This window comes from Rhinoraja longicauda, unplaced genomic scaffold (genome assembly GCF_053455715.1).
Source record: "Rhinoraja longicauda isolate Sanriku21f unplaced genomic scaffold, sRhiLon1.1 Scf000631, whole genome shotgun sequence".
Classification (NCBI taxonomy): domain Eukaryota; kingdom Metazoa; phylum Chordata; class Chondrichthyes; order Rajiformes; family Arhynchobatidae; genus Rhinoraja; species Rhinoraja longicauda.
Genome location: NW_027601847.1, coordinates 37,310 through 62,924, shown reverse-complemented (window position 1 = coordinate 62,924; position 25,615 = coordinate 37,310). Strand labels below are relative to the sequence as shown.

Genomic DNA, 25,615 nt, shown 5'->3' with positions numbered 1-25,615 from the left:
GCGGTGCCCGTGGATTAGGCCACTCCCTGGGTCATCCCCCTCGGCACGGAGTGGACAGGGCTGGGGAGGGGTCTGGAGCTACAGGGTTTGCCTGATGGGGCTAGAGTGAACTCGTGCGGGTAACTGAACAGAGTGAATGTTCTGATGCTGCATTAAAATTAGTTAATCCTTACCTGGCGTCTTGCCTGATTCCTGCTGCGTCCAGACCCACTACACTTGAAAGAGGCTAGATGTTGTCACATTCAAACGCCCTGACACACAATAGAAAATTAAACTGTCTTCCCCATTGTGTGCTGCTTTTTATTACATCTCTGTGCTGTTTGATAAGTGGTCTCATTAAGGTGAGATTCTTCAAGCTTCACATGGCACGGTTTATGGTTCAGCAGGTAAGTTAATGTTGGCAATTTTTACTTGAATATAAAGTGACAGTGAATAAAAATGAACTCACGAATCACTGAATCTTGTTCTACTCTCCTTGCAGGATCTGAACTTCTACAGAAATCCATTCGGGTTGCATACTCTACACTTGGAATTGGCTGTTTTTATGCCGTGGGTTACATGATGCTGCCTTTTGTTGCCTATTTCATAAGAGGATGGAAAATGTTGATATTGACCCTGACCCTGATCAGTTTGCTGTACATTCCTTTGTGGTGGTATGTAGACCCTTCAACCTTCAACCCATTCAATCAGTAGGTAATGACCTTATAAAGCTGGTGTCACTAGGATTCATTCTGACCAAGATAACCAAAATATGTCCATTTGCCCATGCCAGCAGCAGCAGCAGCAGTAGCAGCAATCAGTGTGCGTGTGTGTGAGTGAGAGAGAGCAGAGACCGTAGTATTGTGTGGGGGATAGTAGGGAGTAAGACCTGTGTGATCTCCCGGACAAGTATCGATCGCCTAGCTTGGGGTCGGAGAGGAATTTCCCGATTTTTTTTTTTCCCAAATTGGCCTGGGTTTTTATCCGGTTTTTCGCCTCTCCCAGGAGATCACTCAGTTCTTTTGGGTAGGCGGTTGGAGCGGTTAAGGGGGAGTATGAGTGCCAGGGCAGTTTATTGTTCTGGGTTTCGGATGTGGGGAATCTGGGAGTCTGATAGTCTTCCAGACATTCACATCTGCGCCAGGTGCAACGAGATGGGGCTCCTAAGGGACCATATTAAGAACCTGGAGCAGCAGATTGATGACCTCCGTCTGGTCAGGGAGAGTGAGGAGGTTATAGGGAGGAGTTATAGAGAGGTGGTCACTCCAAGACCACGGGAGGTAGACAAGTGGGTCACGGTTAGGGGGGGCAAGGAGCAGAGGCAGGGACTAGAGAGTACCCCAGTGGATGTACCCCTTGGCAATAAATACTCCTGTTTAGGTACTGTTGGGGAGTACAGCCTACCTGGGGGCAGCGATGGCGCCCGGGCCTCTGGCACGGAGTCCGGCCCTGTTGCTCAGAAGGGTTGGGAAAGGAAGAAGAGAGCGATAGTGATAGGGGACTCTATAGTGAGGGGGTCAGATAGGCGAATCTGTGGATGCAGTCGGGAGACCCGGATGGTAGTTTGCCTCCCTGGTGCCAGTGTCCGGGATGTGTCTGAGCGTGTCCAGGATATCCTGAAAGGGGAGGGAGAGGAGCCAGAGGTCGTGGTACATATAGGTACCAACATTATAGGTAGGATAAGGGAAGAGGTCCTGAAAGCAGAATTTAGGGGGTTAGGAAGAGAGTTAAAAAAAGGACTTCCAAAGTGATAATCTCAGGCTTACTGCCTGTGCCACGCGATAGTGAGAATAGGAATGGTGTGAGGTGGAGGATAAATACGTGGCTGAGGGACTGGTGCAGGGAGCAGAGATTCAAGTTTCTGGATCATTGGGACCTCTTCTGGGGGAAGTATGACCTGTACAAAAAGGACGGGTTGCATCTGAACCTGAGGGGAACCAATATCCTGGCGGGGAGATTTGCTAAGGTAATTGCGGAGACTTTAAACTAGTACGGTTGGGGGGAGGGACTCAAACACAGATAGCTAATAGGCAGTGTGTGAGGCAGGAGGCAGAAAAGGGAAACTCAGACCCAATATGTAGGAGAGAAAGAAGTGAAAAGAAATAAACTGAGAATAAGAAATGATGGGTCCCTTAAATGTGTATATTTTAATGCTAGGAGCATTGTAAGAAAGGTGGATGAGCTTAGAGCCTGGATTGACATCTGGAAGTATGATGTTGTGGCGATCAGTGAAACATGGTTGCAGGAGGGTTGCGATTGGCAATTAAATATTCCAGGATTTCATTGTTTCAGATGTGATAGAATCGGAGGGGCAAGAGGTGGGGGTGTTGCATTGCTTGTCAGGGAGGATATCACAGCAGTGCTTTGGCAGGACAGTCTAGAAGGCTCGATTAGGGAGGCTGTTTGGGTGGAACTCAGAAATGAGAAAGGTTTAGCAACACTTATAGGGGTGTATTATAGACCGCCAAATAGGGAACGAGAATTGGAAGAGCAAATATGTAAGGAGATAGCAGATATTAGTAGTAAGCACAGAGTAGTGATTGTGGGTGATTTCAATTTTCCGTACATAGACTGGGAATCACATTCTGTTAAAGGGCTGGATGGTTTGGAGTTTGTAAAATGTGTGCAGGATAGTTTTTTGCAGCAATACGTAGAGGTACCTACCAGAGAAGGGGCAGTGTTGGACCGCCTGTTAGGAAATGAGACGGGTCAGGTGACGGAGGTATGTGTTGAGGAGCACTTTGGGTCCAGTGATCACAATGCCATTAGTTTCAATATAATTATGGAGAAGGTCAAATCTGGACCAAGGGTTGAGATTTTGGATTGGAGAAAGGCTAATTTTGAGGAGATGAGAAAGGATTTAAAAGGAGTGAAACGGGACATTTTGTTTTATGAAAAGGATATAATAGAGAAATGGAGGATATTTAAAGGTGAAATTTTGAGAGTACAGTCTTTATGTCCCTGTTCGGTGGAAAGGAAAGAATAATAATTTGAAAGAGCCGTGGTTTTCCAGGGAAATTGGACATTTGGTTCGGAAAAAGAGGGAGATATACAATAAATATAAGCGGCAGGGAGTAAATGAGGTTCTTGAGGAATATAAAGAATGTAAAAGGAATCTTAAGAAGGAAATTAGAAAAGCGAAAAAAGGATATGAGGTTGCTTTGGCAAGTAAAGTAAAAGTAAACCCCAAGGGGCTCTACAGATATGTCAATAGCAAAAGGATAGCGAGGGATAAAATTGGTCCATTAGAGAGTCAGAGTGGACAACTATGTGCTGAGCCGGAAGAAATGGGGGAGATATTAAACAATTTCTTTTCTTCGGTATTCACCGAGGAGAAGGATATTGAATTATGTGAGGTAAGCGAAACAAGTAGAGTAGTGATGGAAATTATGATGATTAAAGAAGAGGAGGTACGGACACTTTTGAAAAATATAAAAGTGGATAAGTCTCCAGGTCCTGATAGGATATTCCCTATGACATTGAGGGAAGTTAGTGCAGAAATAGCAGGGGCTATGATGGAAATATTTCAAACGTCATTAGAAACGGGGATGGTGCCAGAAGATTGGCGCATTGCGCATGTTGTGCCTTTGTTTAAAAAAGGTTCTAAAAGTAAACCTAGCAATTATAGACCTGTTAGTTTGACGTCTGTGGTGGGAAAATTAATGGAAAAGATACTTAGGGACAATATATATAATCACTTGGATAAACAAGGCCTGATTAGAAACAGTTAACATGGATTTGTGCCTGGAAGGTCATGTTTGACTAATCTTCTTGAATTTTTTGAAGAGGTTACCAGGGAAATTGATAAGGGCAAGGCTATGGATGTTGTCTATATGGACTTTAGTAAGACATTTGACAAGATTCCACATGGAAGGTTGATTAAGAAGGTTAAATCGTTGGGTATTAATAGTGAGGTTGCAAGATGGATTCAACAATGGCTGAATAGGAGATACCAGAGGGTAATGGTTGACAACTGTATGTCAGGTTGGAGGCCAGTGTCTAGTGGAGTACCCCAAGGATCTGTGTTGGGTCCACTGTTGTTTGTCATTTACATTAATGATCTGGATGATGGTGTGGCAAATTGGATTAGTAAGTAAGCAGATGATATTAAGATAGGTGGTGTAGTTAATAATGAAGTAAATTTTCAAAGTCTACAGAGAGACTTGGGCCCTTTGGAAGGGTGGGCTGAAAGATGGCAGATGGAGTTTAATGCTGATAAGTGTGAGGTGCTGCATTTTGGTAGGACAAGTCAAAATAGGACGTACAGGGTAAATGGTAGGGAATTGAGGAACGCAGTGGAACAGAGGGATCTGGGAATAACTGTGCATTGTTCCCTAAAGGTGGAATCTCATGTGGATAGGGTGGTGAAGAAGGCGTTTGGTATGCTTGCCTTTATAAATCAGAGCATCGAATATAGAAGTTGGGATGTAATGTTAAAATTGTACAGGGCATTGGTGAGGCCGAATCTGGAGTATGGTGTGCAGTTCTGGTCGCCAAATTATAGGAAGGATGTTGACAAAATGGAGAGGGTACAGAGGAGATTTACTAGAATGTTGCCTGGGTTTCAGCACGTAAGCTACAGAGAGAGGTTGAACAGGTTGGGTCTTTATTCTTTGGAGCGTAGAAGGTTGAGGGGGGACTTGATAGAGGTTTTAAAATTTTTAAGAGGGACAGACAGAGTTGACGTGGGTAGGCTTTTCCCTTTGAGAGTGGGGAAGATTCCAAAAAGGGGACATAACTTCAGAATTAAGGGACAAAAGTTTAGGGGTAACATGAGGGGTAACATGAGGGGCGGCACAGTAGCGCAGCGGTAGAGTTGCTGCTTTACAGCGAATGCAGCGCCGGAGACACAGGTTCGATCCTGACTACGGGTGCTGCACTGTAAGGAGTTTGTACGTTCTCCCCGTGACCTGCGTGGGTTTTCTCCGAGATCTTCGGTTTCCTCCCACACTCCAAAGACGTACAGGTATGTAGGTTAATTGGCTGGGTAAATGTAAAAATTGTCCCTAGTGGGTGTAGGATAGTGTTAATGTACGGGGATCACTGGGCGGCACGGACTTGGAGGGCCGAAAAGGCCTGTTTCCGGCTGTAGATATATGATGATGATGATGATGTAACTTCTTTACTCAGAGGGTGGTGGCTGTGTGGAATGAGCTTCCGGTGGAAGTAGGCTCGATTTTATTATTTAAGAGTAAATTGGATAGGTATATGGATGGGAGGGGATTGGAGGGTTATGGTCTGAGAACAGGTAGATGAGACTAGGCCAGAGAAAGTGGTCGGCATGGACTGGTAGGGCCGAACGGGCCTGTTTCCGTGCTGTAATTGTTATATGGTTATATGGTTATATGAAAACCTCCTCACCTGTATCTCAGTCTGAAGAAGGATCTCAACCCGAAAACTCACCCATTCATACTCGCTAGAGATGCTGTCTGTCCCGCTGAGTTGCTCTAGCATTATGTGTCTATCTTTGGTGTAAACCAGCATCTACAATTCCTTCCTACACATTTCAACCTATTACCTGCCAGTCGATAGTGTGTCCACTGTGTTGGAGATGGAGAAATCAAGATTGGGGAGAGAGGTGTCAGAGATGGTGCTTTGGTGCTGTGAGGCGTCATTAGCTACTCTTCTGTCCTCCGGAACCTCGCCTGCGGCTACAGAAGATGCAAAGATCATTGTCAAAGGCTCCTGCAATCTCTTCTTTCAATAACCTGGGATATGTCCCATCAGGGCAGCACGGTGGTGTAGCAGTAGAGTTGTTGCCTTACAGACCCAGAGACCTCGATTTGATCCTGACTATGAGCGCTGTCTGTATGGAGTTTGCACGTTCTCCCTGTGACCGCATGGGCTTTCTCTGGGTTCGCCGGTATCCTCCCACACTCCAAAGACGTACAGGATTCATGCAATCTCCAGGCAGACAGCACCCGAGGTCAGGACCCTACCCGGGTCTCAGGCACTGTGAGGCAGCAGCTCCACCAGCTGCGCCACTGTGCCACTCTTACTGTCCCGGGTCCCAGGGAGCCGCGCACGCGGCGGGAGTGTTCCGACGAGCCGCGCGGGCCCGATCCACCCGCCGAACAACCACGTTGCCGATCGGTTCGCACTCCGGTAGGCATGACTCGCCCCACAGGCCTCCCAGGGGCCTGCAGAGAAGCCAGGTGGTGAGGCCTGTCTGGGCCGAAGGAGCCTTGGGGGTGACAGCGGGAGCCTCGACGTGGGTGGCGGCGGGGGGGCCTCGGCGGCAGCGGGAGCTTCGGCGGTGCTGGGGCCTCGACAGCAGCGGGAGCCTCGGCGGTGCTGGGGCCTCGACGGCAGCGGGAGCCTCAGCGGTGCTGGGGCCTCGGCGGCAGCGGGAGCGGTCGATGAGCGTGTGGGGGGGATGGGGAAGACAACGGGGACCCGGCGTGGAGGGACCAATTTCCCTCCAGGGATGAATAAAGTTTTATCGTATCATATCGTATCGTATTGTTAAGAAGTAATTTCACAAGTTCTTTGATGCTTCAATAATCTTGTTACAGAATACCTTGTTTAATTCTAGGTTTATTCCTGAATCTCCACGCTGGCTACTGTCCAAGGGAAGGATGAAGGAAGCTGAATCAATAATTCGACTCATGGCAAAGAAAAATGGCATCACTGCACCAGCAGTACTTTTGACTGACGATGAGGTATTGGGGCAAGACCATTTATTTCATTGCTGTGTGATTGTTCAGTTCTTTAATACAGAGCAACACTTTCCTCTCTGTTATTTTCATTTCGAGTGGATGTGGAGAGGATGTTTCCACTAGTGGGAGAGTCTAGGCTCAGAGGTCATAGCCTCAGAATTAAAGGACGTTCATTTAAGAGGGAGATGATGCAGAATTTCTTCAGTCAGAGGGTGGTGAATCTGTGGAATTCTTTGCCACAGAAGGCTGTGGGGGCCCGCACACAATTGATATTGTTAAGGCAGAGATAGATACATTCTGATTTGTATGGGTGTCAGGGGTTAGGGGGTAAAGGCAGGAGAATGGGGTTAGGAGGGAGAGATAGATCAGCCATGATTGAATGGCAAAGTCGACATGATGGGCTGAATGGTCTAATTCTGCTCCTCTCACTTATGATATCTCTTCTATTCAGAAGGTGATTACTCCTTGATATTGAGCCTTCTCTATCTTTCAGTCTGAAGGAGGGTTGCGACCAAAATCATCACCTATTCCTTTTCTCCAGAGATGCTGTCTGCCCTGCTGAGTTACTCCAGCGTTTTGTGTCTCTTTGGTATAAACCAGCATTTGCAGTTGCTCCCGACACAACTTGATATTGTTTGGGCCAACAAGTCTGTCCCACTTCCTTTGTTTTTTGTTATCCTCTTGTTTTCAGATGATAAGTCTTCACCAAGTTAATCGATCATAAAAAAATTAATAATGTAAACCTGAGTTCACCCAAAAATGAATGGACATACATTTTCGATCAGACTTCACTGCAAAAAAATTAGGCATGAATATTCTGACAAATATGCAGCTGTACTATAACAACTGCACAAATAGGGCGGAACTATGGCAAAGTGGTAGAGTTGCTGCCTTACAGCACCAGAGACCCGGGTTTGATCCTGAGTATGGGTGCTGTCTGTAGGGAGTTTGTACGTTATCCCCGTATCCTGAGTGGATTTTCTCCCGGAGCTCCGGTTTCCTCCCATACTCCAAAGACGTACAGGTTTGTAGGTTGATTTGCTTGGTAAATTTGTAAATTATCCCTGGTGTGTAGGATAGTGTGTGTGAGGATCGCTGGTCGGCGCAGACTCGTTGGGCCGAAAAGCTTGTTTTCCATGCTGTATCTCTGTACTAAACAAAACTACAGGAGATTAACATGAACTGTGTGTTGTAACTTCTCACTGGATAGAATTATTTTGGATTTTTTTTATTAGCAGTAATTTGGAGATAAGATCACATTTGCCTCGTTCCATTATAAGACAGGTTCAGGTTTATTATTGTCACGTGTATGGATGTGCAGTGAAATGCTTTGTTTTACCTGCTATCCAATCAAGTCAGATAATGCTGTGCATAAACACAACCAAACCAAACTCAAGCACAATAGGTGGAGCAAAGATACAGAATGCAGAATGTAGTTCTCAGCATTATAGATATATATTACATAGGATCACTCTCAGATCATCAGCAAGATTGTTTCACTAATTCTCAGATTCTTGCCAATTTCCCATGGGCTTTATCCTAAAACATTTATTAGTGAAAACAGCTCTATTGCTTGTCATATTGAGAAAGGAAAAATGTTGAGGTTTTGTGTTAGACTTCACTTTAGACTTTAGAGACACAGTGTGGAAGCAGGCCCTTCGGCCCACTGAGTTCACACCGACCAGCAATCACCCCGTACACTAGCACAATCCTACACATTAGGGACAATTTAAAGATGACAATTAACCTACATACCTTTACGTCTTTGGAGTATGAGAAGAAACTGGTACATCCGGAGACAACCAATGCAGTCACAGGGAGAATGTACAAACTCCGTACAAACAGCACCCATAATCAGGATCAAACCCGGGTCCCTGGTGCTGTAAGGCAGCAACTCTACTGCTGTGCCACCATGCTGCCCCTTGTGTGATACACAAATGTCACAATCTAGATATGATTGGATGTAAGAGTTTATCTCCACAATTGTTAACCAACACTGGAGAGTAGATCCTCTACTGAAATAGTCATTTGTAAAAAATTCTCCAGAGATCCATGTTCTCCAGAGATGCTGCCCGACCCACTGAATTACTCCAGCAGTTTGTGTCTTTTTTTGTAAACATGCAACTGCAGTTCCTTGTTTCCACATGTGTTTGAAAATTGCACATTTTTACAAAAATTCTAACTAAATTTCGGAGCACTATTTATGGAGTTGGCACCATTAATCAAGATTCAGTTTTGGAGTTGTGCAGATTCTAATTTAACTTTACATGTGGGAGAATATTCAGCATATTTTTATAAAGCCATAAATTTCATTGGGTTGAAATTTAATTTCCACTAGGCCGCATTTGCTAGCAGTTTGGGGAAGAGGAACGATGCTGAGATTTAGGAGGTTGTGCCAAGGTTTTTAACGCATCTTTGCAATGTTTGTGCAACCTTGCTCAATCCTCTGTACAAGCTGTATACAGAGCTGTATAGATGCTGCATACAAGAACAAAGGCGGACCCAGCATGGGGGAACAGCTGTGAGGTATGGAGGGGGGGGGGAACAAAGGAGGACCTGGCGTAGGATATGTTGTAACTTTGTCGTCGCCCTTCATGTGGCGTCTATTTGCATACCTTGGGTGTGTAAAACAAAGAATATCACTGTGACTTGTCACATGTGACAATAAAGTATCATTCATTCACTCATTTATTCATTCATTCATTCATTCATTCACTCATTTATTCATTCATTCATTCATTCATTCATTCATTCATTCATTCATTCATTCATTCACAAGCTCACAGAACATATTGTGAATCATCAGTTTCTGGACATCCCATGCCCAATGTGAATCAGGAGATGTGGATAATAATACTGACACTTTCCTTTGCCGATGCAATGTTGAATCTTCTGTTTTTCTTCCAGCTTGAACATCTGCAGAATAAACAAGTAAAACATGTTCCAGTTACTCAATTGATAAAATCTTGCAATATCATAGTCATCACAGTCATTAGCTTACTCATGTGGTAAGTATGAGTTTCAAGAAGAATATTCAGATGTGTTTATTAAAAAATATCTGTGAGGAACAGCGGCGCGGCGAGAGTATTGACGCCTCACAGCATCAGAGTCCTGGGTTCAATCGCAACCACAGATGCTGTCTGTACAGTGTTTGTACGTTCTCAATGTGACCGTGTGGGTTTCCTCCAGGTGCTCCGGTTTCCTCCCACATTCCCAAGAATACCGCTTTGTCGATTAATTGGCTTCGATAAAATTGTAAATTGTCCCTAATGTGCAGGATGCAAAGCTGGCATAACAGAATTCGTGTATGGGTGATCGTTGGTCGACAAGGACCTTTTTTTAACCAAATATAATTTAAATTGATTATTTACAAAAGTGCTATTTACAATACAAAACAATACAAACAAACACACCACCAAAATAAAGCAAATATTCTAAAATACTAAATCACTAATTCCCCATCCTTATTGACGATCCATTCCAACCTCTGCGGTGTCCAACATTCCCGGAAATCATCCACGGCATCCGTGGAAAGCGTAGTCCCTTTCTATTACCACCCGTGCGCGGACGTGACCCCGGAAAAGGGGCAGGCAGCCGACTCAGGCAGAGCCCTCTTCCATCTGGCGCCATGACTCATGGATGGCCAGCTTTGCGAGGACGAGGAGCAACCCAACCAGGACATCTTCGGCCCTACCATCTCCCCTAGGCACAGGGTGTCCAACGATGAGGATGGTGGGTGTGAAGTGCAGCCAGAAGGCAAGGAGCTGCCCTTTTAGATATTGGAACAGGGGCTGCAACCTCACACATTCTATGTACTCGTGGAACACAGATTCTTCCAGCCCGCAAAAGTGGCAGGCGGCTGGCGAGTCTGTGAACCGCGAGAGAAACAGGTTGCAAGGGACACCTCGGTGCTGTAACCTCCACCCGGGCCCCCGATGTAGAGGTGCAGAATCCCTGCGTAGAAGGGCCCCCATTGGGAGGCTCGAAAAGGAATTGGTGGGCTGAAGGGCCTGTTTCCACGCTGTATTTCTAAACTGGTAACTCAAATTTCACTGTACCTTAATTGGTACATGTGACAATAAACTGACCTTGAAACTAAACTAAACTAAACTAAAGTAATTTCTACATATTTTCCACTGACCGGATTTTAATTATTTGGTTTAGTTGAGAAATACAGCATGGAAACAGGCCCTTCCGCCCACCAAATCCATGCCGACCATCAATCACCCGTTCACACGAGTTCTATATTATCCAATTTCTCATCCACTCCCTACATACTGGGGTCAATTTACAGAGGCCAATTAACCTACAAACCATAATCTGTGCGGGGACCTCTGATGTTGTGATGTATACAAATAACCTGGATGTAAATGTAGATGGGTTGGTGAGTAATTTTACCGATTACACCAAAATTGGAGAAGTTGCAGACAGTGAGGAATGATGTCAGAGATATAATGGATATAGATCATCTGCAGAAATTGGAAGAGAAATGGCAGTTGGAGTTTAGCCAGAGAGACTGCAAGAGTTTGCATTTGTGAGGTTGAGAGAAAGACAAAAGTATACAATTAATAACAAGACCCCTAATAACATTCATATACAGAGGGATCCTAGAGTCTGTTCATAGCTCAGTGTAGATGGCAGCACAAGTGGCAGGGTGGTAAAGATGGCGAATGGTATGCTTGCCTTCATTGTGAGGGACTTTGAGTGTAAGAGTCAGGAAGTCATGATACAGCTCTATCGGACTTTGGTTGGGCCGCATTTGGAGTATTGTGTACAGTTCTGGTCGCCCCATTGCAGGAAACGTGGAGGCTTTGGAAAGGGTGCAGAGGAGGTTTACCAGAATGTTGCCTGGATTCAGCTGGAGGGAGAGGTTGGATAGACTAGCATTGTTTTGTCTGGAACGTTGGAGGTTAAGGGGAGACTTGATGGAAGTATATAAAATTATGCGAGGTATAGAATGGGTAGACAGTCAGAATGTTTTTTCCAGGATGGAAATGTCCACACTAGAGGGCACAGCTACAAGGTGAGAGGAGGAATGTTTAATGGGGATGTGTCAGGTGAGTTTTTTCCACAGAGAGCAGTGGGGGCCTGGAACACATTGCCTGGGGTGGTGGTGGAGGCAGATACGATAGTGGTGTTTAAGAGGCTTTTAGATAGGCATATGGAAGTGCAGGGAATAAAAGGACATGGATCACACACAGTAGGTGAGATCAGTTTATCTTGGCATCACATTCAGCACAAACATTGTGGGCTGAAGGGCCTGTTCCTGTGCTGTACTGTTCTATGTTAAAACAAGGCTGCAAAGGCTACACATGTTACAGGTTCTACAAACGACATTAAATCAAATGGAAGAAAAAATCCAAGAAAAAAGACAAAAGATAGACACAAAGAGCTGAAATAACTCAGCGGGTCAGACAGCATCTCTGGAGAAAAGGAATAGGTGACGATTTAGGATGAGACTGTTCCTCAGACTGAGAGTCAAGGGAAGGGGAAACGAGAGATATATATACGGTGATATAGAGAGATATGAATGAAAGATATGCTAAAAAGTAACGATGATAAAGGAAACATTGTTGGCCGTGGGCAAGGTGAAAATGAGTTACAGAGAATGAGACTCAACAAGACAACAAAAAGAGGCTGGGAGAACATTAAAAACAAAAGTGTTTGACAAGAAGTATTTTGCCTTTTATTTTGCAGGATGATTATAGCAATTGGATACTATGGTCTGTCTCTGAATGTCCCCAATCTCCATGGCAACGACTATCTGAATTGTTTCCTCCTTGGTGCCATTGAGATTCCGGCCTATATCGCAGCCATGTTTCTCCTCTGGAAGTTTCCACGCAGGCTCAGCCATTCAGGCATTCTTGTTCTGAGTGGAGGTGTTCTGCTCTTCATGAACCTCATACCATCAAGTAAATTTTACACTGATTCTATCGTGATCCTAGTGTGACAACCGCGAACAAGCCTTTAGACATCAGACTGCACTTGACTTTAGAGATACAGCGTGGAAACAGGTCCCATGGCCCACCGAGCCCGTGCCAACCAGAAATCACTCCGTGCACTAACACTATCTTACACACTAGGGACAATTTAGTTTTCTAAAAGCCTATAAACCTGTACGTCTTTGGAGTGTGGGAGGAAACCAGAGCATCCAGAGAAAACTCACACGGTCACAAGGAGGACTGCCACATTATATCTTTCCTGTACAGATTTATGGACTCAATACCACCTCCACGACACCAACATGATACAGTGTCTGAAGGAGGGTCCTGACCTGAAACGTCACCGTTAGTTCAGTTTAGTTTAATTCAGTTTTGACAAACAGTGCAGAAATCGGCCTTTTGGCCCACTGAGACTGTGCGAACCAGTAATCCTCACACATTAACACTATCCTACACAAGTTAGTGACAAATTTACAATTTTACCAACCCAATGAACCTACAAATCTATGTCTTTGGAGTGTGGGAGGAAACCGGAGCTCCCAGAGAACACCCCACACAGGCCACAGGGAGAACGTACAAACTACATACAGACAGCACCCATGGCCAGGATTAGATCCGGGTCTCTGCCGCTGTAAGGCAGCAACTCTACCGCTACACCACTGTGCCACTGTGCATTCATCGCAGCAATTAACAGTCTGAGCTACCAAATGAACGAGCTTCATTGAATGGCCAACCACCTCTTACACCAAAGTGTCAAAAATCACATCAGAAGGCCCTGTCAGTTTGTAAAGATGAAATACACTGCATTGCTTCCTTTATTTAAAAAATAAATCCACACAAACCAATTTTAAAGGCAGAAAAAAGATACAAAAGTTTCCCAATGTTTACTCTTTGGAGCTAACATGATTGGAGCTAACATGTACGTGCAATCGGAGCAGGCAAGATAACGCCCAACCCAGGCGACTATTAACATGTTAACCACAGAAGCAGATCTACAATCACATATTGCACTCGCTCCACACTCTTAAATCTCTACTCCTACAGCAACATTTCTTACATTAACTATGATCTCCTTAAACTCCTCCACATTATTCCCTTATCATGTATCTACACACTGTAAATGGCTCGATTGTAATCATGTATTGTCTTTCCACTGACTGGTTAGCACACAACAAAAGCTTTTCACAACATCTATTGACAATAAACTATTGACAATAAACTATTGACAATAAGTGACTGGGGAAAACTAAGCTTTGTGTTGCGTTTGTGACTGATCCACACAGCCAGTTGCAGACCGACAGCATTAATACAGCTCTTCCTGATTTTTTCTAGATCTTTCAATACTTTCTACAGCGATGGTGTTAATTGGAAAACTGGGAAACACGTGTGCTTATTCCATGGTTTATGTCTACATCTCCGAACTGTATCCAACCCCGATGAGAAACACAGGTGTTGGAGTGAGTTCAATGGCTTCCAGATGTGGCAGCATTATTTCTCCTTACATTGTTTTACTTGGTAAGGCAACAATGACACCTCTTGAATTTTTTTTTAAATAGAGAGATACAGCATGGAAACAGGCCCTTCGGCCGACCAAGTCCACTCTGACCAGCGATACCCATACACTAACACTATCCTACACACACTAGGGACAATTTACAATTTTACTTAAACCAATTAACCTACAAACCTTTACGTCTTTGGAGTGTGGGAGCAAATCAGATATCTCAGAGAGGACCCTCGCAGGTCACGGCGAGAACATACAAACTCCATACAGATAGCATCCGTAGTCGGGATCTAACCCAGGTCTCTGGCATTGTGAGGCAGCAACTCTACCACTGTGCCACCATATTCTTGTCGAATATAAGGATTTTTGACACTATCCCTACGACCATCCCCCACACTAGTTCTCTGACCAGTTTCACTGTCTTGAATAATTTTATTGATTGTATGCCTCCTTGTCACTTTCACCTCAGCAAGCAATGAACCATTCTACATTTCCTTATCATCGTCTGCTTTGATCTGTCGTTTTCACACATTACCCTTCCATATCTCTGTGTCTCCCTCTCCCCTGACTCTCAGTCTGAAGAAGGGTCTTGACCCGAAATGTCACCCATTCCTTCTCTACGGAGATGCTGCCAGTCCCGCTGAGTTACTCCAGCATTTTGTGCCTATCTTCGGGGCAAACCAACATCTGTAGTTCCTTCCTACACATGAAGGAAGGTTCATTAGTCTTCATCAGTCACAATACTGAGTGTAGAAGTTGGGATATTAAGTTACAGTTGTACAAGACATTGTGACGCTGTATTTGGAGTATTGTGTGCAGTTTTGGTCACCCTCTTATCGGAAGAATGTTACGAAGCTGGAAAGAGTGCAGTGAGCATGTTGGCAGAACATGAGGGCCAGAGCTATTCGGAAAGATTGTGCAGGCTACGACTTTATTCCTTGGTGCACAAGAGGCTGAGGGGTGATCATATGGACGAGTATAGTTATTTGTTTTGCATGCTATGCAATCAAATCAGCTAAACCATACATACATATATACATACATACATACTACATACAATCAGTTCAAACTCAGGTACAAGAGATAGAGCAAAGGGAAAGATACAGTGTGCAAAATATAATCCTCAGCCTCATAGCGTATCAGTTCCTTCCACAAAGTCCAATGTCCTCAATGGGAAACAGGTGAATGGGACAGTACCCTAGGTTATGGAATATATCATTGTTAGTGGTGATGTGAGCTGTTGAAATTATTTTGGAGTTGAAATATGGAATGATATTTGTTCGTATCTCAGTACTTGAGTATGTATTAAAGGAAGGGGTGACAGATTCTGAACACATACTCCCACATTATTTGAAATTAAGAACAAGAAGAAGGCAATGATGCATTTGATTAACACAATGAAAGAAAAATGACCCATATCAGTTTGTCAATTCCCTAGCCAACTACAACAGTGAAGTAAGAAAGATTTAGTCTTTAATTTCCCAGTAATAATTTCCTAATTATTCAGTAACATTGGGTGGTGTTATATTGTGCTCATGAAAAGTACAATGTAACAAATAAATTCTAGTCCAGTTTTGGAGCAAATGGAAAGGTCGTGCGGAGTTGGTGTTCAAAGTAACGAACGATTTATTAAAACTGGTGCACACCAGGAGACCAGTCAAGGCTGATCTCCTGAGCACAACTTCAGTACAGCTTTTATATTCTCAGCTGAACAGATTACACAGAAACTTGGTTAACAGCAAAACTAGGTCTTGATTACAGAATGGAAGTTACAGAAAGGCTTGATGAGGTAACAAACTAGGTCTTAATTACAAATTAAAATGATTATCCACAAGTCTAACTTAGTTGACAGTAGATCCAATTTTCTGTTACAACGATGGGTGCCCACGATAATATCATTCATGAAGTTCTGGAAACTTGGGTGTCGTCACTGCTGCATTCCATGTCTCTACTTTTAGGCTTTGTCTACGGTTCCCTGTCACCAAATTAGCACAATCCACATCCCTATTTGCAGATGATCAATCATGTATTGTCTTTACCATGTATTGTCTTAATCATGTATTGTCTTTCCGCTGACTGGTTCGTACGCAACAAAAGCTTTTCAGAGTACCGCGATACACGTGACAGTAAACTAAACTCAAACGCAAAAAATGTTTCCCATCTTCTCACCAAGAAGGGATATCACTGTAACCAGATCAGGAACAATGAAAAAAACCTACACCTGAAATTGGAAATGACTTGAATATACATTTTGTGAAGTGCATTTGATTTCACATTGGCATCTGTTGCATAAAATACTTCGGCTTTTTATATCGATTTGTTGATATTCACTTGTAAGTAAATGTATGCTTTTTTTCACAGGTATTTATCAAGAGAACCTGCCGTTTATTGTGATGGGGGTGTTGATGGTGTTCTCAGCAATAGTGGTTTTGTTTCTGCCAGAAACGTTCAATATTCCTCTTCCAGACACCATTGACCAAATGCAAAAAGTTAAATGGTAAGTCAATGTGGTCTTTTTCATTCTTTCCCTTTCTGAAAAGAAACTTCTACCATAAATGACAGTTGCTGTGGTGTAGTGTCTCAAGTTTGTTTATGGGAGGACTGAATTCCAGGTTGACAAACTGGACTAGTTCCATTTGCCTGCATTTGGCCCATATTCCACAAACCCCTCCTATCCTATCTGTAATGTATCTGCTTTCATCAGTTTTGAATGTTATAACAGATGAGGCAGGTACTATCGTAGCGTTTAAGAAACATTTGGACAGGTACATGGAAAGTGTGGAAACTGGCCCTTTGGCTCAACTTGCCCACATCAACCAACATGTCCCATCTACACTAGCCCCACCTACCTGCATTTGGCCCATGTCCCTCTAAATCTGTCCTATCCAAGTTCCGAAGACAGACACAAAATCTGGAGTAACTCAGCGGGTCGGGCAGCATCTTTGGAGAAAAGGAATAATTGACGTTTTGGGTCAAGACCCTTTTTCAGACTTCTTCAGGAACGGCAGGTTTCCAAGCTGTATGACACTATGACTATCTCTGACTATACCTAAACAACATAGAAAACAGAAACATAGAAAACATAGAAACCAGATAATCTCATTATTTGCTTGTTTAACTTTTTTTAGTTAGTTGATTGCATAATTCTCTCAAGTAATGCACAGGGTAGTTTGGTAAAAACCTGCATGCAGCGACCCCACATGCTTGCAATCTGTGTCACAACAATGCATTGTTGCAAACACACAGCCCATGATGATAAACTCTGGAACTGAACTTTGTTTAATTAAAACTAACCTGACTTGAAATAAATGATACATTTGGACAGTGTTGCAAGAAAACGTTTAGGTATATGCCCATGGTTCATGACTTATTTTGTTTAAATACAGGTGCAAAGGTTCTCACTCCGATTCAACTCAAGCCAGAGTAAACAATGTGGTGATTTTCAAAGAGGAAATGCTTTAAGCACAGATCTTCACCAGCAGCCAAAGAACTGAAGAATTCATTGCCATTTGGGTCAAACTCCAACTCTTCAGGAGTGGTAACTGCAGAAGTGGCAACTTCTTCCATTATGATATAAAATGAAACTGAGATACCTGTTGATCATAATGAAATGATCAGATCTTCTGCTTAGAATAGGATTTGATAATTCTTCCAAAGTTTCTCGAAACCAAATTACTCTAAGACATTATTTTAAAAAAGACATGAACTTTTTATGGCTTCCTTGCATACTTTATATTCCTCAGATATTTTCCTCTTTGTAGAGCAATTTATTAAATGCTATGAACCAACCCTTGACATCTACCCAGTGTGATGCTTTCCTCCAGTCAATGCTTTCTGTGATCAACTCTTATTTCTGTTCCATTCCTCCTGTTTTGGTTCAAACTCCTCTTCTGCTTTAAAGTTCGCAGCAGGTCATTATATAGGGCGCCTTCTTTCAATGATCCATTATTGAATGTGGATCTTGTTAGCTTTAGACCGTAGAAGGAGTACAGCACAGAAACAGGCCCTTCAGCCCACAATCATGACAAACATGATACCAAGTTAAACTAATCTCTGCCTGCACGTGATCCATAACCCTCCATTCCCTGCATATGTATGTGCCTATCTAAAAACCTCTTAAATACCACTATCCTTTCTGCATCCACAACTCCCCTCAGCAGTGCATTCCAGGCACCCACCACTCTCTCTGTAAAATAAAACTTGCCCCGCACATTTCCTTTAAAGTTTGCCTCCCCTCTCATCTAGACTGACATTTCCACCCTCGAAAAAAAGATTCTGAATGCTACTCTATCTCTACCTCTCAGAACTTTATATACTTTGGTCAGGTTTCCCCTCGATCTTTCATGTTACAGAGAAAACAATCCAAGTTGTCCAATCTCTCTTCATAGCTAATGCCCCCTAAACCAGGCAGCATTCTGGTAAATCTCTTCTGCACCCGTGACCACGTGGTTTTCTCCGGGTGCTCCGGTTTCCTCCCACATTCCAAAGATGTAGAGGTTTGTAGGTTAACTGGCGTTGGTAACTTTTCAAATTGTCCCTAGTGTGTGCAGGATAGTGTTAGTGTACTGGGGGATCGCTGGTCGGCGTTTAGACATAGTTTAGAGATACAGCACGGAATCAGACCCTTCAGCCCACCGATTCCGCGCCGACCTGTGATCCCTGCAAATTAACACTATCCTACACACATTATCGACAATTTTATATTTTGACCAAGCCAATTAGCCTGTAAACCTGTACGTCTTTGGATTGTGGGAGGAAACCTAAGATCTCGGAGAAAACCAACGCAGGTCATGCTGAGAATGTACAAACACAAGACAGACAGCACTTGTAGTCAGGATCAAACCCGGGTCTCTGGCGCCATAAGGCAGTAGCTCTACCGCTACATCACAGTGCCACCCTTTATGTTCTGTTTTAAAAGATATCTACTATTGCTGCACTACCATTGTTGCCCCTTGTACATATATATGATTGTGTTGACTCTACTAAATTGTGTGCAGGGCAAAGTATGTAGGTACAAGTTGTACTAAATTACCATTGACTATTTAATATCAGAACACAACTTGTGAAGGTACAAGGGATCTCATACCTGTCTTTTCATCTCTGGCCTTTGTCCAATCATCTGCCTATCAACCTCGGTCCCCCTCATGTATATCTACCTTTCACTTGCCAGGCATTGTCCTGCCCCTCCTCTCTTCTAGCCTTTTCCCTCCCCATCCCCACCACCCCCTCCCCACCTCTCTCCTCCACCACAATCATTTGAAGAAGTGTCCCTACCCGAAACGTCACCTACCAATGTTTTTCAGAGATGCTGTCTGACCGGCTGAAATACTCAAGCATTTTGTGTCTATTCCTTGGTAAACGAGAATCTGCAGTTCCTTTTTTCCACTTTCTATTCTGGAGGATCTCAGAAGTGTCAGGCAGCATCTAGGGAGGGAAATGGACAGGCAATGTTTGGTGTGGGGATCTTGTCGGGAGAGAGCTGGCAGATGGAGATGAGGGGAAGGAGTGGGACAAGAATGGAGAGCATAAAGTGCAGGAGTAACTCAGTGGGTCAGGCAGCTTTTCTGGAGAACATTGATAGGCGACGTTTCGGGACACATCTTCAGACTATTTGCAGTAGTGGGGAGAAAGCTGGAAGTTTTATAGTTGTGTTCTTTCTCTTGACTCCATGTGGAATTCAGTAATGGAGCAGGTTTGTTGGAAATGCTCAGGTTTACACCAGCACTTTGTGTTTTTTTGTAAACAGCTCTTTATGTTTTTTTGTAAACCAGCATCGGCAGTTTCTTGTTTCACCTGCTGATTAAGCCAAAGTACTGCCTGAGCATTGCTTCCTCTCCAACTTTGGGAAATTCTTTGTTCATTCTGAAGACTTTGTACTGTGGAATATTGATGTCACAGATCCACACATCTCGTAGCCTTAAGTTACATCTGTTCCTCTGACTTGTTTTTTTAGATCCCGTACGCAATGTCTTTGTGTGTGGCTTAAATTGGTAACCAGTCCCTTTTGCCTCGTGCTCAATCTATTTGCTCATCAGTTGTTACACGAGGTTGCACAAATGGGACAAAATTTTAAGAATGGAGAAGAAAGTAAGGTTATGTAAAATCGGGACCGGTGTGTGAAAGGAGGGGAGGTGAATACCGAATGAAAGGGGTTGTATTTGAATGCGCGTAGTGTAAGAAACAAAGTGGATGAGCCTGTAGCTTTAGTATGGGTAAATATGATTTTGTGGGAATTACAGAGACGTGGCTGCAAGAGGATTGGAGCAGGGAACTGAATATTCAAGGTTATACATTCTATCAGAAAGACAGACAGGTGGGCAGAGGGGGTGGGGTAGCACTGTTGGTAAGGAATGAAATTCAGTCCTTAGTGAGGGGTGACATAGGATCAGAAGATGCGGAGTCATTGTGGGTAGAGCTGAGAAATTGTAAGGGTAAAAGACCCTAATAGGAGTTATTTATAGGCCCCAAACAGATATAGGGTAAAAGTTACATCAGGAGATACAATTGGCATGTATGCAAGGCAATGCTACGGTGGTCATGGGAGATTTCAATATGCAGGTATATTGGGAAAATCAGGTTGGTGCTGGAACTTAAGAAAGGGAATTTGTGGTGTGCCTCCGAGATGGATTCTTAGTGCAGCTTGTAGTGGAGCCTACCAGGGAAAAGGCTATTCTGGATTTAGTGTTGTGTAATGAAGCGGATTTGATAAGGGAACTCAAGGTAAAGGAACCACTAGCAGGTAGGGACATGATGAGATTTAACCTGAAATTTGAGAGTGAGAAGGTGATATCGGAAATGTGTCTGTAATGCAAAGGGGACTACAGAGGCATGAGGGAGGAGCTGGCCAAAGTTGACTGGAAAGGGACCCGAGCAGGGATGACGGTGGAACAGCAATCGCAGGAATTTCTGGGAATAATTCAGAAGATGCAGGATCTTTTCATTCCAAAGAGGAAGAAGAATTCTAGGGGGAGAATGGGGCAACCACGGCTGACAAGGGAAGTCAAGGACAACATAAAATTAAAAGAGAAGGCCTATAACATTGCAAAGAGATTTGGGAAGATTTTAAAGAACAACAGAAGGTAACTAAATAGGCAATACGGGATGAAAAAGATGAAATATCACCAGCGGGGGGCCGCACGATGGCTGCCTCGCCTACAGTCTGTCTGTCCTTTTTGAACTGTTTTTGTTATTTTTAGTGTTTTAAAAGTTTGTGTGAATGTTCTCTGGTTTGTTTTATGTGTGGGGTGGGGGAGGGGAGAGGGGGTAACTTTTTTTCAATCTCTTACCTTGCCGGAGATGCGATTGTTTTCCGGATTGTATCTCCAGTCACTCTGTGGCCTAACATCGTGGAGCTGGAGGTCTTGCCTGGGACTGACCTTGAGCCCCCGCGGGGCCGTGGACTTAACATCTGAGCCGATTCCTTGCCTGGGATCGATGCTCCAACGCGGCCGGCAGACTTAACATCAAGGAGCTCGCAGTCTCGGGTTGAGACTGGTCGGGACCTCCAAGTTGTAAGAGGTTCGACTGGTCCCGACCCGGGATAGATCGCCGGCGCAGGGGAGCTGAGATCCCCCCTGATGCAGGAGCTTGATCGCCCCGATGAGGAAGGCCCACCTCCGGCTATGGGAGTAAAGATCGTCCCGTCAACGGAAGGTTAGAGGCCCACGACCGCAGGAGAACAAAGAAGGGAAGATTGAACAATTTTTCGCCTTCCATCACAGTGAGGAATGTGGAGGAGTCACTGTGGATGTTTATGTTAAAATGTATTTTGTGTGTCCTGTTGCTTTTTATTGTTATGACTGTATGGCAAATGAAGTTCCTCGTATGTTGCAAAACATACTTGGCAAATAATGGGGCCAGGAGGGAGAGATAGATCAGCCATGATTGAATGGTGATGACTTGATGTGCCATATGGCCTAATTCTGCTCCTATTACTTATGACCTTAACTACATGTCCTTCATGCTCAAATCAGACAGATTGTGCGTTCTCCCCTGACCTCCGTGGGTTTTCTCCAAGATCTTCGGTTTCCTCCCACACTCCAAAGACGTACAGTTTTGTAGGTTAAATGGCTTGGTATAAATGAAAATTGTCCCCAGTGTGTCGGGTAGTGTTAATGTGCAGTGCGTTGGGCCGAATGGCCAGTTTCCACGCCGTATCTCCAAACTAAACTAAACATTATGCTTCCTCGGCAAGGCCACCAACATAATCGAGGTCGAGTCATACCCCAGTCACTCCCTCTTCGTTCCACTCCCATCAGGCAAGAGGTACAGAAATTTGAAAACACACAACTCCAGATTCAGGGACAGTTTCTTCACAGCTGTTATCAGGTAACTGACCAGTCCTCTCTCCAGCTAGAGAGCAGTCCTGCCCTCACACTACCTCAATTGAGACCTTCAAAGTAATCGTGTAATCATGTAATTAATCTTTTTGCTGAGTGGATAGCACGCAACAAAAAGGCTTTTCACTGTACCTCGGTACACTTGACAAAAATAAGCTAAACAATACTTAATAAACTAAACTAAATAGTCTGACAAAGCATCTCGACCCAAATCGTTGCCTATTTATGTCCCCCACAGATGCTGAGTTACTCTAGCGTTTGTGTTCTTGGCAAGATTCCGGCATCTGCAGTTCCTTGTGCCTCCACCAAATTTACGACTATTTCTCGTTTATTTAGATATTTCAGGACTCACCGCAGTGCTGGTGATGAGTGGGAAACTCTCCACCACGTGTGGCTTTGCCATGATATATGTCTACACGGCTGAGCTGTACCCGACGGCAGTAAGGAACATGGGTGTCGGAGTAAGTTCAATTGCCAGCCGGGTGGGCAGCATCATCCCGCCTTACATCTTCTATCTGGGTACGATCATTGTTTGACTCTATGTTCAGGTCCACCACCAACTTCCCGGCACCCTTGGTTCCAGAGCTTTGCCGTATGATCCATTTTGCCGGGCCAACAGAGGTCACGGCCTCGGGGGACCAAGATACCGGCCCGCAAAGTCGGCCGTTGAAGTCGGCTGTGGGAACGGATCTGCCGGCTCCGGCCGGGCCGGAGTTCCAGAGCCCCGGCCGCAGGGGGCAGATTCAATCCACCAATCGGCCGTGGAAGTCCCGATGAGATGGGATCGGCTGCCTCATCCGGCCTGGGCGCCACATTACTGGCTGTTCGTTTTGCAGTATTTCTTCTCGAGTTGCGTGCCGGTTCCTCTCTCTTGCATCCGTTCTTCTTGCCTGTCGTTTCTTCCTCCTGTATTCGTTTGACTTCCTTCCGACTCTCTTCTTGACTTCAGTTGACTTAACTTTTTCACCCAAAAGTAGTGGCCAGTTATACTATTTCTGACCCGTCCTATCTCCTGCCAGATCTTGGAATCTCTTTGTTCAAAAAGATATGTATGAGTTTTCTTCTGATCTGCCTTATGTTCGGGGATACCGGGGATGGCCAGACGGTGTTAATTGGTATTTCGTTGTGAGGTGATGGGTGTTAACTGGTTTCCCATCACCTACCAGGTAGTTTTCTATGGGCTATTGTGCCCCCTCACCGAGATGAACTGTTTAGGTCGGCTTGGGGCATTGTGAGTATGCTGATGTCAGCGCCCCAGTGTCTGGACTCCGACCTGGTTTCGTAGGTTTCTGCATGGCCAATACCCATCCTTTGTTCTGGCCGTGGCTTTGCAGAAAACCTAGAGACTGGGTTGTAAGGTTTTTACTTTTTGTGGCTGGTCACGAGGTCCTGCGGCCATTTTAGGACCCACGGATTGTGACATCCTTTGTTAATCTGACCGCAGCCTTTCTCCGCTATCAGCCGCAGTCTCTCGTTTAAAATGTCCAAACTGCAGCTCTTTGGTTTGGTGTTGCTTTCCAAATGAGGGAAAACTTCTCAAATCTTACAACTGGTAGAGTTGCTGCCTTACAGTGCCAGGGACCTGGGTTCAATCCTGACTACGGGTACTCTCTGTATGGAGTTGGTACTTTCTCCCTGTGACCTGTGTGGGGTTTTTTCCGGTGGTTCTGGTTTTCTTCCACACTCCAAAGAAGTATAGGGTTGTAGGTTAATTGGCTTCAATAAAATTGTGAATTGTCCCGAGTGTGTAGGATAGTGCTGGTATGTGGGGATCGCTGGTCGGTGCGGACTCAGTGGGCCGAAGGGCCCGTTTCCATGCTGTATCTCTAAACTAAACTAAACTAAACCAAAAAGACCAAAGTATCTTACCTGATATAGCTATTTCTGTTTTTGCTAGATCTCTTGATACTTTCTACAGTGCTGGTATTAATTGGAAAATTGGGAAACACATGCGCCTTCTCCATTGCTTTTGTCTACACCTCCGAACTGTATCCAACCCCAATGAGAAACACAGGCATTGGAGTGAGCTCAATGGCTTCCAGAGCTGGCAGCATTGTTTCTCCTTACATTGTTATGCTCGGTAAGGTGACAATTACATTTCTTTATACTAGTAGAATATAAGGATTCTTGACACTATCCCAACAGAGGTTACAGGTAGATAGGGTGGAAAAGAAGGCTTTAGGTGCATTGGCCTTCATCAGTCAGGGTATTGAGTATAGAAGTTGGAACATTGGTACACCCTTCCTCACCAAGAAGAGTCATGGAGTCATACAGAGTGGAAACAGGTCCTTCGGCCCAACTTGCCCACACTGGCAACATGTCCCAGCTACATTATTCCAACCTGCGTTTGGCCTATATCCTTCCAAATCTGTCCTATCCATGTACCTGTCTAACTGTTTCTTAAACATTGCAATAGTCCCTGCCTCAACTACCTCCTCTGGCAGCTCATTCCATACACCCACCACCCTTTGTGTGAAAACATTACCCCTCAGATTCTTATTAAATCTTTTCCCCTTCACCTTAAACGTGTATGTTGTCTGGTCCTTGATTCCCCTACCTTGAACAAGAGACTCTGTGCATCCACCCGATTTATTCCTCTGGGAAAAAAAACTGCAGATGCTGGTTTAAATCGAAGGTAAACACAAAATGTTGGAATAATTCAGTGGGTCAGGCAGCATCTCGGGAGAGAAGGAATGAAGAAGGGTCTCGACCTGAAATGTTACCTATTCCTTCTCTCCCGAGATGCTGCCTGACCCGCTGAGTTACTCCAGCATTTTGTGTCTACCTTCGATTTAAACCTCTCATGATTTTATGCAGCTCTATAAGATCACCCATCATCCTCCTGCACTCCAAGGAATAGAGTCCCAGCCTTCTTGACCTCCGCCGTCTGTAAGGAGTTTGTACGTTCTTCCCGTGACTTCGTGGGTTTTCTCCGAGATCTTCGGTTTCCTCCCACACTCCAAAGATGAACAGGTTTGTAGGTTAATTGGCTTGATATCAGTGTAATTTTTCTCTAGCGTGTGTGGGTAAGACAGTGTTAATGTGCGGGGATCGCTGGTCAGTCCGGACTCGATGGGCTGAAGGACGTGTTCCGGTGCTGTATCTCTAAACTAAACTAAATATCATGGCCTCTGTTGCATGAAACTCTTTGATTTTTTATATTCATTTGTTGATGTTTACTTGTTGGTAAAT

The 25,615-nt window shown here is 44.4% G+C and overlaps 1 protein-coding gene across 1 annotated transcript; it reads left to right on the top strand.

Moving 5' to 3' along the window:
• The first annotated feature begins 438 nt into the window (after window positions 1–438).
• Window positions 439–17,593, top strand: LOC144591165 (organic cation/carnitine transporter 2-like). Its single transcript, XM_078395464.1, has 7 exons — window positions 439–653; window positions 6,515–6,641; window positions 9,546–9,646; window positions 12,336–12,550; window positions 13,913–14,095; window positions 16,446–16,581; window positions 17,471–17,593. Exons 1-7 carry the CDS (start codon window positions 439–441, stop codon window positions 17,544–17,546), a joined length of 1,053 nt encoding a protein of 350 aa, XP_078251590.1. The 3' UTR covers window positions 17,547–17,593.
• Window positions 17,594–25,615: the final 8,022 nt, after the last annotated feature.